Source organism: Nicotiana tabacum, chromosome 14 (assembly GCF_000715075.1).
Source record: "Nicotiana tabacum cultivar K326 chromosome 14, ASM71507v2, whole genome shotgun sequence".
In the NCBI taxonomy this organism is placed as follows: domain Eukaryota; kingdom Viridiplantae; phylum Streptophyta; class Magnoliopsida; order Solanales; family Solanaceae; genus Nicotiana; species Nicotiana tabacum.
The window spans coordinates 35,216,001-35,243,182 of record NC_134093.1 but is presented as its reverse complement, the minus strand read 5'-3'; the positions used below and the strand labels follow the sequence as shown (position 1 = coordinate 35,243,182).

At 35.9% G+C, this 27,182-nt stretch overlaps 5 protein-coding genes across 12 annotated transcripts; 1 reads left to right on the top strand and 4 right to left on the bottom strand.

Annotated features, from left to right (window-relative positions):
- Window positions 1–230: 230 nt before the first annotated feature.
- On the bottom strand, window positions 231–4,107 carry LOC107805908 (F-box/kelch-repeat protein At3g06240). Of its 4 annotated transcripts, none has more exons than XM_075229488.1 (2): window positions 2,834–4,107; window positions 231–561 (listed from the first exon to the last, which is right to left on the bottom strand). In XM_075229488.1, the coding sequence occupies exon 1, from the start codon at window positions 3,953–3,955 to the stop codon at window positions 2,870–2,872; it is 1,086 nt and encodes a 361-aa protein (XP_075085589.1). In that variant the 5' UTR covers window positions 3,956–4,107; the 3' UTR covers window positions 231–561; window positions 2,834–2,869. The 4 variants fall into 4 exon arrangements, with proteins under 4 accessions (XP_075085589.1, XP_016485495.1, XP_016485494.1 ...); XM_016630009.2 differs by having other exon boundaries at window positions 231–499; window positions 2,834–4,106; XM_016630008.2 differs by having other exon boundaries at window positions 231–448; window positions 2,834–4,106.
- On the top strand, window positions 1,804–2,184 carry LOC142168883 (uncharacterized). Its single transcript, XM_075230052.1, has one exon. It carries the CDS (start codon window positions 1,804–1,806, stop codon window positions 2,182–2,184), a length of 381 nt encoding a protein of 126 aa, XP_075086153.1.
- Window positions 4,108–5,221: 1,114 nt separating the features above from the next.
- LOC107805903 (F-box/kelch-repeat protein At3g06240) lies at window positions 5,222–14,143 on the bottom strand. 5 transcript variants are annotated; one of them, XR_012698615.1, is made up of 3 exons: window positions 11,669–13,764; window positions 8,788–9,172; window positions 5,222–5,653 (listed from the first exon to the last, which is right to left on the bottom strand). XR_012698615.1 is itself a non-coding variant. In XM_016630003.2 (2 exons), the coding sequence occupies exon 1, from the start codon at window positions 12,813–12,815 to the stop codon at window positions 11,712–11,714; it is 1,104 nt and encodes a 367-aa protein (XP_016485489.1). In that variant the 5' UTR covers window positions 12,816–14,143; the 3' UTR covers window positions 5,222–5,653; window positions 11,669–11,711. The 5 variants fall into 5 exon arrangements, 2 of the variants coding, with proteins under 2 accessions (XP_016485489.1, XP_016485490.1); XR_001652547.2 differs by having other exon boundaries at window positions 5,222–5,588; window positions 8,788–14,143; XR_001652546.2 differs by having other exon boundaries at window positions 8,788–13,764.
- A 2,173-nt stretch (window positions 14,144–16,316) lies between these two features.
- Window positions 16,317–21,286, bottom strand: LOC107805911 (F-box/kelch-repeat protein At3g06240-like). Its single transcript, XM_016630015.2, has 2 exons — window positions 19,980–21,286; window positions 16,317–16,783 (listed from the first exon to the last, which is right to left on the bottom strand). The coding sequence occupies exon 1, from the start codon at window positions 21,138–21,140 to the stop codon at window positions 20,037–20,039; it is 1,104 nt and encodes a 367-aa protein (XP_016485501.1). The 5' UTR covers window positions 21,141–21,286; the 3' UTR covers window positions 16,317–16,783; window positions 19,980–20,036.
- Window positions 21,287–22,495: 1,209 nt separating this feature from the next.
- Window positions 22,496–26,946, bottom strand: LOC107805912 (uncharacterized). The gene is made up of 5 exons (XM_016630016.2): window positions 26,740–26,946; window positions 25,538–26,156; window positions 24,597–25,003; window positions 24,361–24,459; window positions 22,496–22,905 (listed from the first exon to the last, which is right to left on the bottom strand). The coding sequence occupies exons 1-5, from the start codon at window positions 26,868–26,870 to the stop codon at window positions 22,692–22,694; spliced, it is 1,470 nt and encodes a 489-aa protein (XP_016485502.2). The 5' UTR covers window positions 26,871–26,946; the 3' UTR covers window positions 22,496–22,691.
- Window positions 26,947–27,182: the final 236 nt, after the last annotated feature.

The window sequence follows — 27,182 nt, the reverse complement described above, 5'->3', positions numbered from 1 at the left end:
ATAATCTCACGACATATTTAAAACTACAAGTACTAACGCTAGTTTTGGTACGCATCCTAGCCATTGTCATCTAGTACTATCCAAGATTCAAGGTAGCCAATTGCATGTAAGTTTTTACTCTGATAGTGGCAACAGCAACCAGAAAACAGGTGATTTGTAACATTTTGCACCAACAACAGAAAGAAAAGAATTAGACACAGTTATTTTTAATAAGCTAAAACATAACAAAGTTAGAAATTTTGGTCATGCAGATCATTCTAATGTAAAATCCTCGACAGAGAAGCATACAAAAGTCGCGCAGATCATACTAATGTTGAGAAACTTAACGGAGATATAAACATTCAACAAACAAATCTCAAGTTTGCTCAACGTTTCTCCAGATGGTGCTGCGGTGCTTGTACTTCACCAGATACAAACCATAAATGCAAAGTCTTCCTTGAAAACTCTCCTACAGAAGAAGCAACACCCTTGAGATAAAATTATTTAGAGATTGTGGCCTCTGCACAAACACAACATTGCATTCAATAGAAGCACCAGGACATGTGCGCAGAAACTTAATTCCTATGCAAGCATCAAAACAGTGTCAATTCGGTTATATGTGTCAATTCAAGAAACCAATGTAAAGCCATGAAATGATGCCCTTTACCCTCGACTATTAATTCTAGTTAATTAAACCAATTTTTGCAGGGGCGTTGGGGTTTTGGGGAGACATAGTGTTAAATTAGCATATTAGAGTTGAAATTTTAAGATTCTTATGTTATATTCTCATAGAAAAATATGAAAACCAGAAATGTATGGTAAGAGATTAGCTTTGTCATGTGTGGGTTAGGCACATGTCACTGGTTAGAACCCACCTGCAGACAAAAGCCTGATATTTAAGTGGAAAAAGGTAGAGGGACGGGCCTATTATCCACTAAGTTTTGGGCCATGAGGGCCACCCTCAAGGATTTCCCGGTTACCCAAAAAAGGCAATTGATTTCGCTCAAGGTGCATCCTTGATACTACTGCAGAAATAGTTTACTTATCAGAATTGCAAGCATAGTTTCTCTAGACAAAGCAAATACAAAGGCATTTGATTAATCTATAGAAGAAAGAGGATAAAGGTGGATAATACAGCGGACAATTAACTCCTATTGTAGCAAGTAAATTAAAACCTGAAATTAACAACATATTTCTGTATAAAGAGTTCAGCAAGTATTCACTTTGTCATAATTACCTTTATAAACGATAATTACTACCAAATCTCGATCTATAGTCTTTAGGGTCAAAATCAAGGAGATAGACTATATAAACTACTTCTCCAGAATTTAAAGCAGCTAGATAGCAGTTTTACCCTCACATTGCTTAAAAATGTAAAGCACAGAAGATGAGTTACTTTATTCTCAGATTAGCTCATGATTCAGAGAAGAGACGGAGCATTTAACACTTCCTTTCGAGGCAGCATATGTGCCACCAATAAGAGAGTGTTCCCTTGGTGTTCTCGTGCGACCTTGTGCTTGGTCAACAAGGGATCAAAATGAGTGAGTTCTCGTCCCATACTCAAGTCTGATTTTGATCATCGTCTCCCCTCTGCGCAAGATGGATTTGGCTTCGGCGATTCACCATTTGAAAGACAAGAGAACGCTATTGGCACAAAACCAACAAAGTCCGATTATGTTTCAACCGTAGGTTTTATTGAATGAATAAAGAAGGTAGGTGTATATAAATAAATTCATTAAGTCTTAATGCCAATGTCGGCCAATAGGCTTAAAAACAAAAAGAAAATGGAAATGGAAGTTCTATAGACAGGTTATTAAACTAATTATGTCATATGAGGCAGAGTATTGGCCAGTTAAGAACTCACACGTTCAGAAGATAAAAGTAACGGAAATGAGGATGCTTAGATGGATGTGCGTGCATACTAGGAGAGATAAGATTAGGAACAAAGATATACGGGACAAAGTGGGAGTGGTCTCCGTGGTGGACAAGATGCGGGAAGTGAGGCTGAAATGGTTCTGGCAAGTAAAGAGGAGAAGCACAAATATCCCAATGAGGAGGTGCGAGAGGTTGCCAGTGATAGATCTAAGAAGAGGTAGAGGTATACCGAGCAAAAATTGGAGAAAAGTGATTAGACAGAACATGACAGATCTTCAGCTCACCAAGGACAATAACCCTAAATATGAGAGCATAGACGTTGAAGATTAGCATAGAAGGTTAGTAGGTAGTCGAGCAATTTCTCTCTTTTCTATGGGAGAGCTTGGTCCTAGTTTAGAGCACCTTATATGCTCCCTATTCTCCTTATCAGTATTATTATTAATCAATTATTATCTTATTATTCAATTTTATTACTATTGTTGTTTCTTTTAATTTGGTTATCTTTACTATATTTACTATCAATATTTTTCTTTTCTTCAGTAATTTCATCATATACTTTTTACTCTTGCATTTTCAAACTTGTTTTGAAAACAGTTTTCTTGAGCCAAGGGTTTATTGGAAACAACTTTTATACCTCATACAAGGTAGGGGTAAGCCTCGCCAAACCCCACTCGTAAATCACATTGGGTATGTTGTTGTTGTTGTTTCGAGACAACATATACTCAAAGTTGAATTATTCTTCTTACACTTCTCATTACAAAATCTAAAAAACCGGAGAAAAGATGGATTATTTTGTGAACCATCATATTTTCAGATAAAGTAATCACTGTATATCTTCTCCGGGAAAGAAGAATTGCCATTCACAAAATTATATGGGCCAGTAGCATTCATTTTATTGAATCAAATATGGGGACCAAATTCAAAAATCTCTATAAAGACTAAAAATGAATAAGAAAACGGGAAAATGTTTTTGTAATACCTGTACAGACAACCATTTCGCGCATCAAGCATTATTTTAATCCTCGGTTCCATTGCCAAAGGAAGGACAGACAAGACTTTCTATGAAGGTTCGAGCTGTATTCATATCAGATCTAACATCAACCGCCATATCCCACAAATCATCCTCTTTCATATTGTAGACAACCAACTTTTCGTCAACCTCCATTATAATATCATCATCGGTCATTGAACACAATGGTGTACAAAGAGAATCATGTAAACTTGGTACCGTAAGCCTAAATACGGTCCAAGACATGTTAACCCCATAGTCTTCCATCAAACAGATTGTTATTGTGTCTATACTTCTGGTGAACATACAAAGACGCCCTCTAAGAGCCACAAGTTCAAAAAAAGAGTAATTGTAATCAGTAGGAGGTACTGGCACCTCCAAGAATGTCTCATCACTTAAATCAAAAGCAACAAGTACACATGGATGATCAGAAATTTTAGCCAACCAATGCAAAGCCCCATTTACCAAAACCCCAGACGCAGGGTCAGTAAGTGAATGATCATAAGGGGAACTCCCAAGTCTCTTCCAAAGACCCTTTCTCACAGAGTAAATATCCACAAAAGTGTCAACTATATCAGGCTCATCTATATCATAGTAAGAAAGAGCAACCACCTTATAATCATCAGTAACAACATCGTACCCAAAACCATACATGCTACAGCTATCTGATACAGGAAGAGCCAAATCAAAATTTGGAATTTTATGGTACTTTAAGGTAGTGGGGTTGATCAAATATTTAGCGTCTTCCCTACGAATCGCCAAGACCAAGCCATTACATGAGCCATCAACACTTACCCAGTGGTCTGAGAGCTGCTGAAAATCAAGCTTTCTTGATATGACATCAATTTCACCTTGGACGTCGTGGGTAAAGGTGATAGTGTGAAGAAAATGACCAGCAACAATGAGCTTATCTACTAAATGTTTGTGGGAATGGAGAGTGAGGTGAGTTTTGATGAATTTTGGTTCTGAGAGAAGAGAACACCACTGCTTTGATACACACCTAAATTGACCTATGGACTTAGCAGGCAGCCGGGTAAAGATGTCATATATGATTTCTTCAGGTATTTTTGCAGCAGCATTGCTGTTTGCCATAGTTGGGTTTGGAGGAGAAACTGTAGAGACACCTAAAGTGGCTTTCTTTGACGACTAGGGCATTTTTCTGCTCCTGGGCTGACATCAATGAAAATTGGGAGTGTTCGGCCCGCGATTTCTGATTGCAAGGGTACCCATTCAAAATTTAGGAAAGGCCAATTATCTAAATTGATACTAGTACTACTTGTTAGGTCTTGGGTTCCAGTGACGCGGAGGGGAAGCGTGAAACACTATACATACTCCTAATTTGGGAGGGTTTAAAAAAAAATATTACTACTTGTTCAAAGTCCGAAGATGAATTTTATTTTTAAAGTAAATTTGAAAAATGTGAATGATTTTCTCCCTTTGAGAATTAAAATGATACAGTTTGGATTTCGAGAGTTAAGCTTTTTAATTTTGACCGTTAATTCGGACATAGAATTATTAAGTTTTTGAAATAAAATTTATAGAGTTAGAACTACATAAAAAGTATTACAAGTCACAATAATTAACAATTCAAATTTTAATAATAAGAAACTTATTTGACTCCTGATATCCAAAAAGTATCATTCTTTTTGGGACAGACTGAACTCACGGAGCTCCCTTCGCTTTGTCTCGAGATCGACTCAATCAATGAGAACCACAGCGAAATGCTTCTGGCATGCCAAAGCAAGGTAAGCTATCGATTCTCTTTCCCAAAGTCAAATGTTATTGTACTGAGCCTAACACATTAGCGTTCACATCAAATAAGTGTCATATATTTTTATTTTATTTACAAATATACTCCAAAATCACACCGATCCCATCTCGATTTTTGACCGTCATCCTTCCTCCTATTTTAGCCATATCAGTGTGAAATCCACGCCTTTTAGCTATATCGCCTAAACAAATGTATGGATGATTAACGGTTAGAGATGTTTACAAATACTCATTTTGTCAAGTAAAGATGTTAAAATGGGAAAACGAGAGCTAAGAGTCGAACCAACTTTCCAGACATTTGCTTTGCATTCACGTCTCAATCTATGCAACTATTCTATTGACTTGCATTGATTTGAAATTGCTTGTCATTTTTGCTTTATCGAGCACAGTTATGTACAACAGCAACAACAAACCTAGTGTAATGCCACAAGTGGGGTGTGGGGAGGGTAGTGTGTACGCAGACCTTACCATTACCTTACAAAGATAGACAGGTTGTTTCCGGTAGACTCTCGGCTCAAGAAACAGTGAAACTAAAGCCAGAGCACAGTTATATCTGATAAGCAATAAAACATACAACAGAGCTAGAAATTTTGATACTGCCACACAAAGGACAATGTTGCTGCTTTAACATGTTTGGAAACATTAAAACACCTCTTGTCAAATGAGTATGCAAATACTTAGATCATCTACTCATCTAATGTCGAGAAACTCAACTGAGATATAGACAGTCAACAAAACAAAACTCAAGTATGAGGGGTTTTCTCAAAAGGGGACTTCTCTTTTCTGTAGTACTGCTTTTGTGTACTATACCAGATACAAATCATAAGTGCAAGTTTTCCTCGAATACTCTTCTTCTATCATGGTGATTTGTCTTCAGTTTTGAAATTGTAACGGTTGCAACAGCATAATGAAAGAGTAACACCCTTGGGATTAAAGTATATAGAGATTCCGGCCTCTGCACATACACAACATTCCAATCAATAGAAGCACCAGAACATGTCCATGGAAGCAGATTAATTCCTGTGCAAGCAACAGTAACAAAATCAATTTGGTATTAAGTGGCATTACAAGAAATCGATGTATGATAAGCTTGATTAAGAGTTCATTATAAACCCTTTTTATGCCAGACTCAGGTAATTTTTTCACTTGATAGTGCTAGTTTCCTTGCAAGTTTATGTTACTTTGATGACAGGCTGAAACAAAAAGAGAGAAAAGAAGAACAGGTTCAAGGTTCACGAAAGACTCACAAATTTGGGAGTTTCTCTTCAATGGTTTAAATTATCCTTGCCTTGTAACAATGAGTTTTTGTAGTTTAAATATTACTTTTATTGGATTAAAAAGGCCAATGATTTGGCTAAAGGTGCATCTTTGATACTTAGAATTGCAAGCATAGTTTTCCCTATAGTCCTAAACAAAGCCAAAAACAACAGCTTTTGAATAATCTTGAGGAGAAAGATGACAAAGGTGGATACTACTACCAACAATCCACTCCTACTGTAGCAAATAAATTAAAACCTGATATTTCTGCATGAAGAGTCCAGTAAGCATTCGCTCCGTCTATAGTTACCTTCTTAAGCGATAAGTACTGCCAAATCTCGATCTTTAGAGTCTCGGTATTCATAATCAAGGAGATAGATGATATAAACTCTTTTCCAGAATTTAGAGCAGCTACATAATAGTTTACCCTCACATTGCTTAAAATGTAAAGCACAGAAGATGAACCGAAAATAATTCAAGTTGAGTTCACTCTGAGAGATTAGCTTATGATTCAGAGAAGAGCCTAAACATTTAAAACTTTCTTTCAAGACTGCATATGCTCAAAGTTCACTATTTTTCTTCCTTAAAGCAGCAGCATCCTATATTGCTGAATTGACACCAATTCAAGTATGATATGCATGTGTGACTCCTTTTACGTAATACAGTTTACCACTGTATATTTTCTGATGAATTAATCACTGTATCTTCTTCAGGTTCACAAGACTCTATGGGTCAGTAGCAATCATTTTAGTGAATCAAATATGGGGACCAAATTCAAAAATCACTACAGAAAGAAAATTAAAAAGTTAACACTAAAACCCGAGAATGTTTAAAGATGAGGAAGTACTTGATGTCATTAACCAGTGTGCCTGGGATAAAGCTCCAGGCCGAGGTGGATACACCATGGGTTTCTTCCAAAAATGTTGGTCAATTGTGAAGAAGATATTCTGAAGGCGATTTAGTATTTCATAAACAAGAGAAGTTTGAATAGAGTTTTAAGGCTACATCATTGCTCTTATCCCCAAAAGGAAGGCAGCCAGGGAGTTGAAAGATTTTTTAGACCAATTGGCCTAGTAGGAAGCTTCTACAAAGTTGTGGCTAAGTTACGAGGCACAGGAAGAGGAAGAGCCAAATGAAAGTTTGGAACCGTATGGTGCTTTAAGGTTGTGGGTTTGATTAAAACATTAATAGTTTTGTTATTCACCACAAAGACCAAGCCATAACATGAGAGAGCAACACTTACCCAGTTGACACGAAGCTATATTGGCAGATGAACTTTGCAGGCAGTCGGCAAGTAAGTTATAATTTCTTGGGGTGCGATTTCAGCTTTGCTCATTGCCATATAGTTGGATTTAGAGGAGAAACTACTAGGATAATCCTGAAGTGGATTTGTTAAACTAGGGTATGTTCTTGAATCAATGAATCCAAAGGGTCCTTAGGTTTACAGGCTAGTTATACATAAATTACAATATAAATATATGGATTGTGTAATAATAACATAGGGATTGTTATGCCTTAGATTCTTGAAGGCCTTTTCTCATTGTTAGTTACTCTTATCAATGTATTGTTAACACAGATATCTATCTTGAGAGTCTTTATTGTAATAGAAAATACGATGAATAACTAACCAGCAGGGTGGTTAGCTTCTTAAGCTGTGATACTACCCAATAGATCTATTTTAAGAGTCTCTTTAGTGATAGATCTTGACAAATAACAATCAAGGAGGTAAACGGCTTACCGATATCCATCTTAAGAGTCTTTGTAGTGATAGATCTTGACAATTATAATCAAGGAGGTAGACAGCTACCAATATCTATCTTAAGAGTCTTTGTAGTAATAGATCTTAACAATTATAATCAAGAAGGTAGATAGCTACCAATATCTATTTTAAGAGTCTTTGTAGTGATAGATCTCGACAATTATAATCAAGGAGGTAGACAGCTACCAATATCTATCTTAGAGTCTTTGTAGTGATAGATCTTGACAATTATACAATCAAGAAGGTAGACAACTTAACTTTTTAATTTTTTTTTTTTGAGTTTCTAGAGCAGCTAGATCACAGTTTTACCGTCGGTATTGCTTAAAACAGTATCCAACAGAGTGGCCAACAATAATTTTAAATGAGTTAATCATGATTCAAAGAAGAGTCAAAACGTCTAAAACTATTACTTTTCAAGACTGCATGTGCTCAAAATTGAACTATTCTTTCCCCTTAAATAGCCCCCATTCTATGATGTTGAATTGAAGCAAGTTACAATTCCAAGCATTTCCATTTTTATATGATACAACCAATGAGCCAATCATTGTATATTTTCTTCAGGACATAAGAATTACCATCACAAAGCTCTATGCTAAGTTGCTTGGACTCGGGTGCGGGTATCCAATATGGGTGCGGATCTAGAGGTCGGATCCTTCATGATCTAAATTTAAGATTTAGGGGTACAGATACGGGTGCGGACTTGGCAATATCTAAAAGTAAAGCTACAAAAATATGCCTAAATATGAAACATTATGTTGAAAACTTACATTAGCTTGTAGAGTGCAATAACTCAATCTTTTGTTCTCAAGTTGTAGGTAATCATCTAGAAATCTACAGTAGCTTTTGTCTTGAGAAATCAAAATGCCAAATCTTATCTCTAATTTCTAAGTAGTTTGTGGTCAAAGTACTCAATGTTGATTGACCAGATCCGGAACGTATCCCACACCCATACTAGTGTCGGCGTCGTGTCGACACGGGTGCAACACCACAAATGAAGAGTCCACGCAATTTAGGCTTTATGAGGAAAGAATTACCATTCACGATACTCTATGGGGTTTATTATCGAATTAAATACGGGGACCAAATTAAATAAAATACACCAAATGAATGAGAGATCGTGAAAATGTCTGGGTAATACCTGAATACAACATCATCTCAGAATTTTGCATCAAGCAATGAAGTAACCTTCAATGTCCTTGTCAAACGTAGGAGAGACAAGACTTCCCATGAAGGTTCTAGTTCCTTCAAACATAGTAGTTATTCATATACCTCCATTGATCCTCTTTCGCATTGTAGACAATCAACTTGTCTCCATACACATCCAATACAACATCATCATCACTCGTTAAACACAAGGGACGGCAAAGACTCATACCATAATCTATATTAGGTCCTGTAATCTTAAATCTGGTCGAGGACTGGATACTCTCTCATCATTCAGATATCAATGTTGATTTATTGCGTCCAAGCGAACATACAAAGACAACCTCTAAGACCCACAAACTTAATCCACGCATAATTACCTTTATCAAGAGTAGTAGGTAATGGCAAATCCAATAATTTCTCATCAATTAAATTAAAAGCAACAATTATATATGAATGATTAGGAGTTTTTCTAGTCAACCAATGCAAAGCAACATTTACCAAAATCACAGAATAGCGGAAAGGAACTTCATGGTCATAAGTTAAACTCTGAGATCTCCTCCATACACCCATTCTTTTAGATATCCATAAAAGTGTCCAAATTTTCATGCTCAATATCAGTATAATAAAAAGAAAGAGTAACCACCTTATAATCATCACTAGCAAAATCATAGCCTAGACCAGACATGTTATAGCTACCAGGAATGGGAAGATCAAAATGAAAAATTGGAATTCTACGGTACTCTACGGTTGTGGGCTTGATTAAATTCTATGAAAAATTGCCAATTGCTAGAGCGATAATGAGGGCGCTCTTTCCAAAGACAAGTGAAAAGAACTTCATATGTTGGTTGTTTCTTAAGCAAGTGCTAGTTTTCAGTCCTGTTTTGGATGTTTTTAGTGGCAGTTCCTGTCAGTCTCTGAAGTTTATAATTTAGTGGCAGATAGATTTTAGAAGAAATTTGAGTGATTGGGAACTAGAGGATTTTTATCAGATACTCTAGCAGGTGAACTCAGTCCAGATCAATCAAAGTCAGGTGGATTCCTTGATTTGGACAGCTAGTAAAGATAAATTATTCTCAGTTAAAAGTTGTTACAGCATGTTGTTAGAGGAGTTAGGTCATTGGGATGATATTTGGCATTGGAAGATGATTTGGAAAACAAAAGCTCCAGTTAAGGTAGCATGTTTGGGAAGGACTGCAGCCTAGAGAGCATGTCTAACTCAAAACAACTTACAGAAGAGGGTTTTTTCTCTGTGCAATAGATGCTACTTATGTGAGGAAGATCAGGAAACAGTTGATCATCTATTCCTTCATTGCAAATTCTCTAAACACTGTTGGGAACTTTTTCTGAACAGACGTGGTATCTTATGGGCAATGACTAATGCCTAAAGATGTAAGGGGATTATTAGAAAGTTGGCAGTATCAAAGGGTTTCCAAAGGCTGAAGCACATATGGAGGACCATCCCACTTTGCATCTTCTGGACCTTATGGATGGAGAGGAACAAAGCTTGCTTTGAAGGGCATAGATTTCATATTTCTAGAGTCAAAAATATATGTTTGCATTATCATTATTTTCTGGTGTCATTTCAATCTATTAGTTAGCCTGGACCAATACATGGATTTTTTAGAGTTGTTAGGAAGGAAAGAGTAGCAGCTTGTCTGGTTGGTCTTTGCATGAATTCTGTTTTCTTTTCTACCAGCTTGGTACAAATATTACCTTATCAGGGAAAAAGAGGTACTTCCTTTCAGCTCATGAGTTGTAATACATTTTGTGTTATCTGTCCTCAAATATTGTGGGATTTTTTGTTCATTTAACACTTTTTGGAACCTATCTGTGAATTCAGCATTTATCTCAACATAACTAGTTTGCTAAGTGCTCAACTAAAATGGGTCTTGAACCCACTCAAGCATAAAATGGCAAGATTCTAAAGGACTTAGACCTGGAAAAAGAGATGAACGACTCGACTCAATTCTCTTTTTTTTTTCAGGTAAAAGTAATTTAATTTATGACAGTACCAAGAAGCAATGACTTGACTCAACTCTTCTTTAGACAAATATGTCCTAATATATAATCTGACATGAAGCATAGAAAAATGCCAAAAGCAATGAACAAAAGACAAAAAGCTATATACACGCAACATTAAGACAAGAATTCTCACATCCAAATATTCTATCCATCACATCCCTTGCGGAAAATTAAGACATACTACCCTCAACAAAGTTCTCATATCCAAAAGTGACCTTAGTTTTTTACATTGTTTTCGTTGTAAATTTACAATGACATTTCACTTCAAATAATTAACAAATCTTTGAATTCTCAATTCTCTACGACGTCAAAATGACAATGAACCAAGACATGAGGAAGTGCAATGCAAAAGAATGCCTTCTTTCTGGAGGCCTCAAACAGTGAATAATGAACAATCTTTAAGAAACAGCTTGAACTAAGAGGAAGCAGTTTAATTCCTGTGCATGCATCAGAACAATGTGAATTTGATTTATCAATATAAGAATCTAGATGATTACTAACTATTCAACAAATTTGATTGGTCGATACGAGTTGATATCCTGTTACGGCAAATTGATGAAAGGTATTATGCAGCATTACAATAAACTGATGTAAAGCCATGAAATGTTGTAATTTACACTTTAGGCTACATCCTATACGTTTATAGACTAATTTGTAACATGATAGCAGCTTGAGAAAAATAAAAAACTGGCAATACTCCTTAGAAAGACTGGCAATACTCCTTAGAAAGGCAACTTAGTTGGCTAAAGGTGCATCCTTGATAGTACTGTTGAAATACAACCGCTTTTGAATAATCTAATGGAGAAAGAGGATAAAGGTGGATAATACAGCGGAAAATGTTCTCGTAATACCTGTATACAGCATCATCTCGCGCATCAAACAATACATTAGACCTCAGTTTCCCTGGCTAAAGTAAGGAGAGACAAGACTATCCATAAAGGTTCGAGCTTCATACATAATAGGAGATGCATCAACCATCAGATCCCTACGTTGATTCTCTTTCATATTGTATACAACCAACTCTTCTTCAACATCCAATAGAACATCATCATCAGTCACTGAACACAATAGTGTACATATAAATCTATCTAAATTCGGTTCTGTAATCGTAAATTTGGTCCAAGACTCCTTAACCCCATACTCTTTCATCATCCAAAATGTAACTGTGTCCATGTCTTTACCTATACTGGTGAATATACAAAGACAACCTCTAAGAACCACAAGATTACACAGTGAGTAATTACTACCAAGACCAGTAGGTCCTGCTACCTCCAAGAATTTCTCATCACTTAAATGAAAAGCAGCAATTACAAATGAATACTGAGAAGTTTTACAAGCCAACCAATGCAAAACCCCATTCACCAAAACCCCAGAAGCACGGTCACTAAGTGGATGATCATAAGGAGAACTCTCAAGTCTCTTCCAAAGACCCTTTCTCAGAGAGTAAATATCCACAAAAGTCTCCGTAATTGCAGGATCATTTTCATCAAATGAATCATAATAAGAAAGAGTTACCACCTTATAATCATCGCTAAGAGTATCGTACCCAAAACCATACATGCTACAGCTACCTGGCACAGGAAGAGCCAAATCAAAATTTGGAATTCTATGGTACTCTAAGGTAGTGGGGTTGATCAAATATTTAGCCTCTTCCCTCTTAATCACCAAGACCAAGCCATTGCATGAGCCAGCAACACTTACCCAGCTGTTTGAAAGCTGCTGCAAATTAAGCGTCCTTGAGATGATATCGATTCCATTTTGGGGGTTGTGGTTAAACGTGATAGTTTGAAGTTCGCGATACCAAGAGACATAGATGAGTTTCTCTTCTCCTTTATGGGCATGGATGGTTTGGTGAGATTTGATGAATTGTGGGTCTGAGAGAAGGTTACACCACTGCTTTGACACGCACCTATATTGGCCTATAAACTTTGCAGGTAGGAGGGAAAGTATGTCAATTATGATTTCTTCGGGTAGTTTTGCAGCTTTGCTCATCGCCATAGTTGGATTTGGAGGAGAGATATCTTTGACTAGGGTATTTTCTATACGTCTTTGCTCTGGAGCTGATTTCAAATTTCAGAGGAAGTCTGGGAAAAGGGTCAAATTCTCCATTGTTCTTTCACAAATGGTTCAAATTCGCCTCCGTTAATATTTGGGTCAAATGTATTTTTTGTCTTATCTAAATATGTCACAATGGAGGCTGAGATGGTTCGAACGTGTGAATTGAAATGTCTGATGCCCCAGTGAGATTGATAATTGTGGGTATGAGGAGATATAGAATTAAACCGAACAAGTATTTGGATGTGGTAATTAGGCGGGACATGACAAGGTTAGTAGGCAATCGAGCATCTTTTTTCTCATACCAGTAATGGTAGTGTTAATCTTGTATTTCGGTGGGATTGATTATGGTTGGTATGAGGAGACATCCAAATAAACCGAACAAGTATTTGGATGAGGTAATTAGGCGGGATATGACAAGGTTAGTAGGCAATCGAGCATCTTTTCTCTCATACCAGTAATGGTAGTGTTAATCTTGTATTTCGGTGGGATTGATTATGGTGGGTATGAGGAGACATCCAAATAAACGGAACAAGTATTTGGATGAGGTAATTAGGCGGGATATGACAAGGTTAGTAGGCAATCGAGTATTTTTTCTCTCATACCAGTAATGGTAGTGTTAATCTTGTATTTCGGTGGAATTGATTATGGCGGGTATGAGGAGACATCCAAATAAACCGAACAAATATTTGGATGAGGTTATTTGCAAAAATCAATTTGCAAAAATTCACAAAAAGATGTTCAATTCATTCATCCAATTAAGTCAAAAAATACGCAAAATCCCAAATACGAAAAATATGTAACAAACAAAAAGCATAAAACCAAAAATCCAACAGAAGGAATTAAAGAAGAGAAGAAGAAGAAGAAGAAGAAAGAAGAAGAAGAAGAGGAGACAAACACATCATATATATTAAACTACTGGTGATGAATTCTTCCAAAATCTTTCTCCAAAATACCTAAAAACAACACAAATACTCTCACTCATTAGCAAAAGTTATGAAAAAATCACATAAAATTGAATCTTAAACTAATTGAAAAAGAATCTAACTTGCTGAACTGGAAACAGAATCTCTTGTCAATCCGGAATGGGAGAAACTCGGAAGCTAAAGAACCAAAAAAAATGGATCTATGAGAGAAATGATTCAAAGGGGCTTTAATAATTTGAAGAGACTCTAAGAACTGCAGTGAAATTTCTGAAAAAGAATGAGAAAAAGAATTGATCAATGGGAATTAATAAGAGAAGGTAACGTGATCACCCGCCATGTCACCGTGCCATATATTTACCATTTGTGGTATATTAATACCATGTGGAAGTATAGATAGGAGGAAAGCTAATATTTGTGAGAAGATTCAGATACTAAATGCTTATGGATTTGCTAGGAAAGTTCTTGGAATCTTCTAGGTTTGTAGAAAATTCTAGAAAAAGCCCTTATCTTGTAAATATTAAGAACTTGTGTAACAATTAATATTTACACTCTAGCCCCTAGGAGACTAGTATATAAAGGGGGTTATTCATTTGTAATTTATCAAGCAAATAATTCAAGTTCTCTCCAATACAAAATATTCTTTAACAATTCTCTTGTGTTCATTCTACCATTCTCTTAGCGATCTTGAGTGTGGTAAGACTGACTTGGCATAGCAAGAACGTGAGCAAGGTGTGCAAGATCGTGAGCGAGTTATCACGTGTAGCACGTGTACTTAATTAACAACTAAGGACGTAACAGTACGCTGAAAAAGCTACAATTTATTACTAATAAAGAGTAAGATAAAATTCACACATTACATGAAAAGGCTACACGACATACTTGACATATCAAAAGGTTGGGAGTAATTATGAGAAGATGAAAAGCTCTTCCATTTAAGCAGCAAGAGCTCAAATTAATCATTTAATGGGAGGTAATTTTACTTTTAGATAGAGGGTAAATTAGTCGTTTAACTTTTGAAGGATATTTTAGTAAATCAACTTTAGGGCTTCCCGCTTATAATACAGTATGATAGATTACTCAGCTGGTTTAAGTATATATATATATATGATGTTCCAGAAAAAATGAAAAAGAAACTTGGGGTGTGTTTGGTATGGAGGGAAATATTTTTCAATTTTTCCATGTTTGATTGGTTTAAATATTTTGAAAAATATTTTCCTCGCGAACTCATTTTCCTCCAATTGGATGAAAATATTTTCCTCCAATTGGAGAAAAATATTTTCCCTATCAAGAGAAGGAAAAATATTTTCCAAAATACTTTCAACCTTCCCCAATCTATCACCCCACCCCCACCCTCGCCCCACCACTCCACTCTCACCCTAAATAGAAATATTATTAATAGTACTTTCTTTTCATGCTATGGATAGAATACTTTTTTTTCATTTCAACAAATGATTATTTTTTTATTATATAAAAAAGTATTTTCTTTCATTTCAACAAAAAAAAAGTACTTTCTTTTCATGATGTAGAAAACGTATTTTCTTTGATTTCAACAAAATGATATAGTAAAAAGTATTTTCTTTCATTTCAACAAAAAGAGTATTTTTTTCATGATGTAGAAAAAGTATTTTCCTTCATTTCAACAAAATCAGTATTTTCTTTTCATGATGTAGAAAAAGTATTTTATTTTATTTCAATAAAATAAGTACTTTATTTTCATGTTGTAGAAAGAGTACTTTATTTTCAACCAAAAAAAGAGTATTTTCTTTTTAGTTATGGAGCACAAATTTCAACGTTGGTTTTGTGTAAAAACAAAGTAAAGCAGCACATTAGTTCCTTTGGGTTTGTGTGAATGTTTAGAAGAATAATTAAATTCTTGAAGAAAATACAATCCTGAAAACGTTAGTTTTTTTTTTGGGGGGGGGGGGTGCACATGAAATATGGAGAATTCAGGGAAGGGGATGAGTAGAGTAGCATAAAAAATTATTTTCCTAAAATATATTTTTTTACTCTCTAACCAAACACAAAAAAATATTTTTTGAAAAAAGTTTTTCACTCACCAATCAAACAAGGGAAAATAAGTGATAATATCACTCATTTTCCATAAAAAATATTTTTCTTCCTACCAAACACACCCTTGAGATCGGTTATAATCAAAATTTGAAAAATGGTAAAGCAAAGACGTTATTAGATAAAATAGTTAGAGAACTTTACCTAGTCATGCGACATTATAAATCTATTTACACCCGCTAGACTGGTTTTCACTTAATTACTTTTAACTGCATAGGTTTCTTGCTACTTGGGGTTATGCATATAAACGATTCCAATCTCTAGTAAGTTGATGAAGTAAATCATAACCCCCCCCCCCCTATGTAGGTAACTTCATTTATTTCATGTTCATGTTCTATCATTGGATGTCATTAAAATGCTCAGGATCGATCATCTAGCCAATTGAATGGCAACTTTTGACTCGATAGATTGTGCCAGCTTTAGTTGTTCAACCATATTTTAGCGGTGATACTGATAGGCAAATTTGTACTATATTTCCAGCCACATACTGAAAGGACAGTATAAGCACAGTGTTTCTTGTATATGCTAATAGAAGGCAAAGCTAGAATATTATACAAACTTAATGTATACCCTCTTGTTATATGGGCAAATAGAATAGTTAGTCAGATCATCTATATGATCTATTCACCTGAAAGTTGAGAAACTCAACTGAGATATAAACTCTCAACAAACAAAATCACATTAGTGGATTTGCTCAAAAGGCCCCCTTTCTCCTAGCACTGCAACAGTGATGTCTTTACATAACGGCAACATACAAATCAAAGTGCAAGTGTCCATCAAAAACTCTCCCATCATAGTTTACCGAGTAGCACCATTGGGTTATAAATATATAAAGATCCATGCCTCTTGAAAACATGCAGTTCTCTTGACATTCCATTTCATAGGCACCGGGAAAATGTTCAAGAAGTAGATTAATTCCTGCGCAAGCATCAGAACAGTGTCAATTTGGCATTAATCGCATTACAATAAGACGTAAATCCATGAAATGCTACTCTGCACCACATACAATCTATTCTTCAATTAATGAAATCTCTTTTCTATTTTTGAAGGGGAGCCTTGGCGTAACTGGTAAAGTTGCTGCCATGTGACCAGGAGGTCACAGGTTCGAGTCGTGGAAATAACCTATTGCAGAAATGCAAGGTAAGGCTGTGTATAATAGATTCTTGTGGTACGACCCTTCCCTCCACCCCGCGCATAGCGGGAGCTTAGTGTGTTGGGCTGCCCTTTAGTTCTTTTCCATTTTTGGAAGGGGAGCGGGATTAGGGAGGTGGGAAGATTCTTTAGCCTGTCCGTAGATTATATTTTATAACAGGACAGAAAACTTGAGAAAATTGAGAATAAATATGAAAAACAGCAATGTTTCTTAAAATTTACAAGGCACATTATCCTTCATAATACTGCTGAAATAGTTACTACTAGGCAAAGAAAATGCAGTGGTATAATCCATAAGAAAAAGAGGACAAACAAATAAATAACAACCAAAACGTAACAATCTTTTCGCATCAAGAGTTCATAGGAGCTTCTTAGAAATTTTGTATCTTATGGTCTTAGTGAAGATAGAAAATAAGCTGAACCAGTAACCAGCAAGTTGCCCATGTTCAGAGGCAGAACTACGTTGCGGGTTGAGGGGTCACGGGACCTCGTTAGCCTCGGCCAAAACCTTGTATATATATGTTATATATATTTGTACATATATATATGGAACCCTTAAATATTTTGCTTGTGCCCCCAAACACAAAAAGGCTGACAGGAGAAGTGGTTACGTTGGACGCACAAGTTCCCTTCCTTAATAGCAAATTGCTTTATTTTTTTATATTTTTTTTATAAGGTTAATAGCAAATTGCTTTATTTTTTACATTTATCTTTTTTTTTAATTCAATTATAGTTTAGTGATGGAGGAAGACAAGGAGGATCTTATGGTTTGGACAGCAAGCAATGATTTGCGATATTCTATCAAAAGCTGTTATAATCTTCTCCAGGAACAAAATGATCAATATGAATCTAATTGGCCATGGAAAATGTTATGGAGAACCAAAGCACCTATTAAAGTGGCTTGTTTTGGGTGGGTTGCTACTAGAGAAGCCAATTTAACTCAAGATAATTTACAAAAAAGGGGATTCTGCCTAAGTAACAGATGCTACTTATGTGAAGAAGGGTTGGAAACTGTTAATCATCTATTTATCCATTGTAAAATTGCTAAACAGTGCTGGGAGCTTTTTTTGAATCTGTGTGGTGTTTCGTGGACTATGCCTCCAGACATAAGATCTTTACTGGTCAGCTGGCAAGGGCAGAAGGTATCAAGGAATCAGAAGCAACTATGGTGGACCATCCCTCTATGCATTTTCTGGACCATCTGGTAAGAAAGGAACAATGTTTGCTTTGAGGACAAGAGGAATAACATTGCTAGAATAAAAAATACTTGTCTTCAAAATCTATTTTTTTGGTGTAAGAAATGTTTAGTTGAAAGTCTAGATCAATATATGGAGTTTTTGGATGTGTTAAGCAACTTGTAACTGATAGTATGTTATTATAGGTGTTGTCTGATCCTGGTGTAATCTTATGTACCATCTTGGTACTTTTATCAATAAAACCTTTACCTTATCAAAAAATATAGTTTAGTACTAACACATAATAGTCAACTTAATTAATTTTTCTTTTTCAAATCCCTCCCTTATAATTAAAACGCCCAAATTGCAGCTTATCGCTCCACAAATAGAAAAATATAAATTCTTCTGCCAGAACCTTCTTCAACAATCACTTTGACTCCGACTCGACAATGGCAACTAAGAGTTTGAGACTCTTCTTACGTTCTTTGACTATTAACATACCATTAATCTTGATTTCTTGAGTAAGTTTGAGATAATTTAAAGTTTGAATGCCCATTTGATCACTAACCCCCTTTTTTATTGATAAACTAGAAATTTTAAAGTGTGAAACATGCTTAATCAAACACCTTCCTTTCCTATAGCATCTAGTTTGAGAAGAAATCTCTCTTTCTGTTTGGTGCTTTCATTTTCTTTAGAACTTCTTTTGTTTATACTTGGATGATAAGTCATCAAAATCATTAAGTTTTCAAAGAGTTGCACGCCGAATTTTATCGCTAGTGATTAGTATATAATGGTGCCCCGCCGTGCTCATATCCTGGGTCCGCCTCAGCCCATGTTTATGGTTGCCTTCTTAAGCTATGAGTACTACCCAATATCTATCTCCAAAGTCTTTGTAGTCATAGATCTTGAATCAAAAGATAGATTGGGAGGGAATGGCCTATTAATCATGACCTTCGCTTGAACCAGTCAGGAGCTCTTCTCAACTGAGTTGTTTAGGTTCTCGAACTTCATCTCTAGTTGGGGGTGCCTAGAGGACGGGCGGGGACGCAGTAAAACGGAGACAGGGGAGAGGGTTCCCCACTGGAAGGGGGAGGAGACGGCCATCTCAAGGTACATGACGACCTACATGTAACACCGGCAAGACTTGGAAAGGCAACACAATTGGGTGTTACTACATCCGTATGGACGAGATGCGACAAAGTGTTTAGATCATTGTGCAATGTCTTAATCAAATGCCTAGTGGCACGACGAAAGCCGGTGACTGTAAGTTATGCCCTGCATCACGACCTTGAATGATTCCTTTCATTTAGAACGGACAACGGCATTTGGACAATCTCCAAGATTGCATCAAGTGATACAATAAAGGAGGTACACAACATAATAACTGTTTTTTCTGTAGTTCAGACTTCAGAGCAGCTAGATAGCAGCCAGTTTTATCCTCGGATTGCTTAAAATTATTATGCACAGAAATGGCGGGCAATTATTTTACATGAGTTCATTTGAGATTTACTCGTGATTCGAAGAAGAGTATAAACAACTTGAATTATTCTTTTTTCCTTTAAAGCACCACCAATCTGTAATGAGCCTAGCTTTTCTTTTTCCTGTAATACAATTAATCATTATATATTTTCTTCAAGCAGGACGAATTACCACCACTAAACTCTATGAGGACCAAAGAATTACCATGTCAATACAATTCATTTTTAAGGAATCAAATATATGACCAAATTAACAGTACAAGATATAATAAAAACTGAATAAGAAATTGTGAAAAAATCATTTAATACCTGTACGCAACATCATCTCAGAATAGTGCATCAAGAAATATAGTAACTCTGAGCTCCTTAGCCAAATGTAGGCGAAGCAAGACTCTCCCTAAAGATTGCAGTTCCGGCATTCTCACACATGGTAGGAATCCCATCAACCATCATATTCCTCCACCGATCCTCTCTCATACTGTAGACAATCAACTTTCCATCCGCATCTAGTAAAACATCATCCTCACTCATGAAACACAATGGTATCAGATCAGTCACCGAATCCGGTCCTTTAACTACAAATTTGGTCCAAGACTCCTCAACCCCATAGTCTTTCATTATCCAAACATCAATTTCATCCTCATGTGTATTAGTGAACATACAAAGACACCCTCTAAGAGCCACAAGCTTATTAAACACAAAATTACCTTTATCAAGAGTAGTAGGTGCTGGCACCTCCAAGAATTTATCATCACTTAAATCAAAAGCAACAATTACTGATGAATAACCGGAAGTTTTACTACTAGCTAACCAATGCAAAGCCCCATTTACCAAAACACCAGAAGCAAGTTGAGGAACTGCATGATCATAAGGAGAACTCTCAAGTCTCCTCCAAATATCCTTTCTCACATAGTAAACATCCACAAAAGTATAATCGATATCTGGCTCATATTCATTATCCGTATCGTAATAAGAAAGAGTAACCACCTTATAATCATCACTAACAACATCATACCCTAAACCATACATGCTAAAACTACCAGGCACAGGAAGAGCCAAATTAAATTTTGGAATTTCAAAGTACTCTAAGGTTGTGGGGTTGATCAAAAATTTGATTTCCTCATCATTTACCCCCAAGACCAAGCCACTACATGAGCCAGCAACACTTACCCAGTTGTCTTCAAGTTGCTGAAAATTAAGCTTTCTTGAAATGGCATCGATTGTTCCATTTTGGGGGTCGTGGTTAAAAGTGATAGTGTGAAGAGAGTGAGAATCAGAAACAAGAATGAGGTTTTCTTCTTCTTTGTGGGAATTTATAGTGAGGTGAGCTGAGATGAATTGGGGGTCTGATAGAAGAGAGCACCACTGCTTTGATATACACCTGAATTGACCTATGGACTTTGCAGGAAGACGGGATAGTATGTCAACTATGATTTCTTGGGGTAGTTTTTCAGCTTTGCTCAGTGCCATAGTTCGATTTGGCCTAGCGCTGACTTCAAATATAGCTAAAGATTCGTGTTTGATTCTTGATTCTAATTGTAAGGAACACTTCCTTTCTAAATCGAATAGACCCTAAATCTATCAATTATAAAAATGTTATTTTTCAGTTTTTTCTTTCAAAGTTTGAATTTCTTTTTTCTTTTTACCATTAAGGTTTATAGTGAAATGCATACATCTTGCCGCCTTAAATATGGAGCTTTTAACGAGCATTACGCAACATGAATCGAATTAATCAGAGCTTCAATGTGGGGAAAAAAATTTCTTTGTTAAAGTTTGAAAATCTGAAAAAGTTTACTAACCATAAAATTATGAGAAATGTTATGAATACAATGACCTAAAGTGGCTGTCCATTTAATTTTTACATCACATACATGAATAACTTGTATTCATATGTATCTATATTTTAGGATGAACCTTTGTAACTATAAATAGAACACTTTTGACTCATGGACGAGATACTTGAAATAAGAAGAAAAGTCTAACCAAACGTCAACGATCGTCTACTTTAAAAAAGAATGATTGTTTTTTACCTCAAAACATCTAATCTTAGCTGTAACTTTAGACAATAACTATTCAAAACTTTTAATAAAATTAACTGAATGGCGAAAATTTAAAAATCATAATTAATTAACAAACCTATTATTTTTTTATTTTTAACAAAAAAATATTTGATTATAAATAATAACAATGAATGGTACCTTTGAGCAACAATAAAATTGTCTCCTTATTTTTTAATAATAATGATTTGTAAAAAGAGATACTGTATATGAAAAATATTGTAATATACTGACGCTTTCGAACTTGTATTTTTGGTATAAACGCCTTTGAACAATCTATGAAAAGATATGGGCTTCATTTTGAGAAAAAGAGGAAGAAAAAAGGAAAAAGGGGGAAAAGCAGAAGAAATCAAAATATCATTTTTCCTTCGTTTTCTTTTCTTTTCGTTTAAAGAGACAGTAATGTAAAAAAAAAGTAGAATCAGAAAAAAAAAAAATTAGTATCAGAAAAATTCAATGAAAATTTGTGATATATTGCCTTTTCAACATTTTCCTAGTTCGAATTCTTCTAATCGAAAGAGAACAATAATATACTGGTATACAAATTTTCGTGTGCTCCCCAATCTCTACTATATCGTTTCTCACATAGCAAAATAAAAATTCTACAAATTTCATCTCATTAGATATATGACAAGTTCTTTAGTCAAAATAATTTCCTACATTTTTTAGTGAATTGATGAAGGGCATCGCTGTAGAGAACATTCCACACATGACTCATGAGCTTGAATAATTGCAAACCAAGAAATAATAACCAATGTTGAAATGGGATACCGAATTGGTTATAGATTAAAAACCATATAGAAACAATGAAAAGCTATCAATGTGAACTACAACAAGATACACAAAAACCTGCAGATAAAAGATTCCTTGTCCTTGCACAAAATTCACATTAGCCTGATTGGTAAATGCAGCTCAGCCTCCATTATCACAAGTTTGCTAGGAATTAGGATCCATAGACACCAACTTAAGATGCTGTCCAGATATAGATCTGCCCACCGCTTGTAGCCCCTGCGAGCATTCCAACTTTTTCCTGGTGTGCATCAAACCGGCATGGAATAGCAGTCATGTGTTCGCTTCGTAAGGTAAAATCAAGTTTCTTGTCAGCTACTGAGATGACATCGACTCCTCTTTGCATATTGCCGATGAAGATGTAGGAATCATCCCAACCCCATATTCCTCTGCTTCCCCAAGTGCACATAGAAATGTTGTTAGTATATGATGTCCAAGCATGCATAAGTGAGAAGTTGAATGTAAATAACAGCCACATTAACTTCTGGAAATATGCACACAACCAACTGCCTATCTAACCAGCACAAAATGCAACAGATTACGAGTAAACATCTGCTCTATTCGGAATAAAGTAAATAAATGCACATCAGTTCTAGTTAGCTACATGCACCTTAACCATTAAACATAAGTCCATTGGAGTCCCAACTATAATGTTTATAGCAATCCAACACTTGGAAAGTAGAACGGCAAAAAGAACAACAGGGAATACTTGCTCTTCTTTCGTTCCTACATGCTCATGAAAATATGAAAGACTTGGGCCTTCTCCAGTACTTTCTTGGTATGGCAGTGTATCGGCAGGGGCACATTCTTATCCTTCGTCAGCAGAAATATGCCCTAGATCTCTTGACTCGCACCCACTAACTAACAACACATGTATACGAAAGTACCTTACCACTTAAAGTATGACAAGATGGAAACAGAGAAGAAAAAAAGCAAGACAAACAGGCAACGAGCTCTTAGGCCAATGACAATTAGACTCTTTTAAGCTTCTTATGGTTCCACTCCCACAGCCCCTACCTCATTTAGCAATATCCAAAAGAAAAAAGTACAAGAAAGTACCAATCAAGTGGAACTTAATATTTTGTGACTCAACAATCCTCTCATGGTTAATGTCAAAGACAGCATAGTCTGAATAAAAGATCGGGAGGAAAGATCAAAAGTAGCCCTCGTTGGTCATAGATAGAGAACCAAGCTGGCATGTAGTCAAATACCCGCGGGGGGGGGGGGGGGGGGTGAAGAATCAGGAGTAAAGAACAAAACTTATCTATGAGAGTCAAATGTGCTTAGGCTTGTAGTCAGATACTCAAATCGGAAATGTACATGGTTCAAGCTTAAAGCATGTTATAGAAGCTGTCAAATAACATGCTTCTACGTAAAGCTCAGAAAATAATTACTTCTTTATAGAGTTTGAGGTAAAGAATGTGCTTTCATCATTTCAGTAAGTTCAGGAAGTCTGTTGCTTCAGTCTTGTCCCTCAAAAGATACTGTTACTTGTATTTACGGTCTTCTGTAAAAAAAGAATCCCGCTACAAGCAGGTCATATACAAGGGACTGATGCGAACCTATGCAATTAAACACAAGGTATTATCTCAACAAAAAAAAGAATAAGCTTGTACTAATTCTGTCCCATAAACTAGATGCTCAAAGGCCAAGAACTTATATAGCTTCTCACAAATTATCTCAACTTCACACAAAGCTAAAAAAGAAACTAGAATAAATATGAACGATAGCTTCTGCATTTTCAAAATTAAAAAACAACAACATTTAATGCATAGAGGAGATGGTTATGAAATTCATAAGATAGAAGAAAATGTTAAATTGGCATATTAAGGGACTAGCTATACCTGAATGAGGAAATCCATCTGTTTGTGTGGTTATAATGAGAGATCATAGATGTATCTTCATAATTAGCGCCACTCAACAAACCAACTTTATCATCAATACTGCACGAACCGAAAGAAAAAGAAAAAGAAAAAGAATTAGCCATGCTAACATCGGAGAAATTAAGATATATTGAATGCTAAGCTTTCAATTTTCTCACACCATCCACAATATAATTTATAATTATGGCTTAAAGTACCTTGTTGTGGCAAGAAACCTTCCAGAAGGTGAGAAGTAAGCCGAGTGCACAGCTCTTTTGTGGAAGACAGTTTGCAAAGATTTTGGTTTATGTGCACTAACTTTTCTCAAATCCCAAATGCATGCACTACCATCTGTAGAACTTGTCGCCATAATATTACAGTTTTCTGAGGTAAAATCTATTGTGTTAATCCTTTCGTCATGCAGATTCCACGATGCTGAAGATTTTCCTGCCCTGAGATCCCAAATACCAAGTTCTCCACTGCCTTCGCCATAATATATAGATTTCATATCATGTGGCCGCTGTGATATGGAAAATATGGAATGCTCGCTCAAATATACTAAATCAAACATTTCCTTTTCAATATCCATCATCCTGATAAATCCATCATAGCAAGAAGTGAACATCTGCAAAAGAAAAAGAAAGTGTAACTTAAAAAGACATATCTAGATCTGTTCTTCACTCATTACAGCTTATCCAGACCTGTAAAACCAAAATGCCTAGTAGTCAAGAATCCTTTTCCATATTTATCCTCTTAAGGGTACTGGTTAGCATTGAAAGAAGCCCTGCCTAGCATAATGCAAGTAATGAATGCAAGACAGTAAAATGCATCATTGCATAAACCACACCATGGAATACAATCATAAACTTGTAAAGGTAATAAAGACAAATTAAACACCTAAGTAATTTTATAAGTCAGTTTGCTTTTTTACAGTATGCATTTCCACCAAAACACTTTGGCCCTCTACAAGTTTCCTTTTAACATGAAGGCGCTATGCCTAGCTATAAGAAAGAAAAGGTCAATATAAGAAACAAAGGTAAATCTGCTTTTTCGAGCACATATGTTCTAATTACTGTATCTGGAAAGAAATGGCTGTCCAAGTTAGAAAATTCCAAGATTAGTAGAAGTTTATCACTCTTGAAATGCAAATTAACCATACCTTTGACACAGAAAAAGGGTTCATAATTATTCCTGAAACTGGCCCTGAATGAGCATGGTACAAATAAATCCCATCTCCATCCTCTTGTGGAGCATCAACATTCCAGAAACCTATATTGCCAAATTTGTTCCCTACAGCAACCATTCGGACATTGTTGGTGGGGAAAAACCGCACATTTAATATTCTTCCTGGCACAACCCGTGCTATGTTGTCTGGTTCCAATCTCAGTGATTCCAAATGAACTGTACCAGAGGCCTTTCTTTTCTCTGTCCAGTCACCTAAAACAGTATCTTGATCCACGCCCTCATTTGCATCGTCAATTGTGCGAGAGAAACCCTTAATTGTTTCAATCAACTTCTGATTTGAGACATCAAAGTCGCCACTATATGCATCCCTCATACTTATAGATGTAGGTTCTCGAGGCGACTTTTTGGTTGTGGGTTGTGAGCTCTTGTTAGGTGATATCCTACTTGGAAGATCATCAAAATCATCTTTTAGCCCACCAGCTGTAGAAGAATCCGGTGCCATACCTTGAGTCCTGAGAGACCGCCGCAACACAACTGGTGATTTAGACCTCTGTTTCTTCTGTGGACTCGCCTGATATGATTTACTTTGAGCTCTGCCACGTCGAACAAAATGGCTAATTTACTTGCGCACGCGAATAAAAACACACTCATTTGACATATGCATTAATACAAAGATAAGAAGAGTTATTATTATACACATACTTCCCTATACCTCATTCAGAAGGGTTAAAGAACCACATAAATTGCACCGGAACAGCATATAGACTACTCTAACAGATATAGAATCATACAAACAAACATGAATATTGTCTTCCTTCAATCCAGTTCAATGCCCCCACCCCTTTTCAATAAAAGTTGGAAACTTTTTCCTCTTGTCTCGAAAAGATACCATCTTACACTTACTATTATATACGAATAGACACACAGTATTATTTTTATATACGAATAGACACACACACACACACACACACAGAGAGAGAGAGAGACCCAGAATAAAGCTTACAGTACTATACAAGTTGACAACTTTTTCCCTTTCAAAGTACAAGAAAAAGAAAACATGCCAGTAAAAATTTCAATAGTAAGTTGATTAAGAAAAGAGTCACACTTAGTAGGATAAAATTATTCAACTAGCACACCCCAGAAATACAGATTTAGAACAAAGAGAAGAGATATTACTTTGGACGCTTGGTGACGGCGGAAAGTTGAGAAAGTCGGGACTGAATCTTAAGGGAGGCGAGCATTTCTTCATTGCGCTTTATATTCTCAAGCCTCCGCCGCTCGTACTCTGTCATTTTCTCCGGCGCCATTCCAATTTCTGATTTATTCGGGTTGGTTATCAAATGGGTCGGAAATTGGGAAAGTGGTTTGGTTTTTGCATTGAAATGTGGGTTACCGACTTTACTTATATAGTGACGGTCTGATTTAGGCGGGAGAAATACAGTGGCGGGAAGTAATCTCGTAATCTACGTGGTGCATTTGTTGCCGTGGATTTCGTGTATATGTATACCAAAAACAAAGCAAAAAAATTACTACTATATAAATAAATTAAATTACAAATATAAAATTATTTTATTCAAATTAGAGTTTTAAAATGTGAGTTCACACTTATTTTAAGTGTG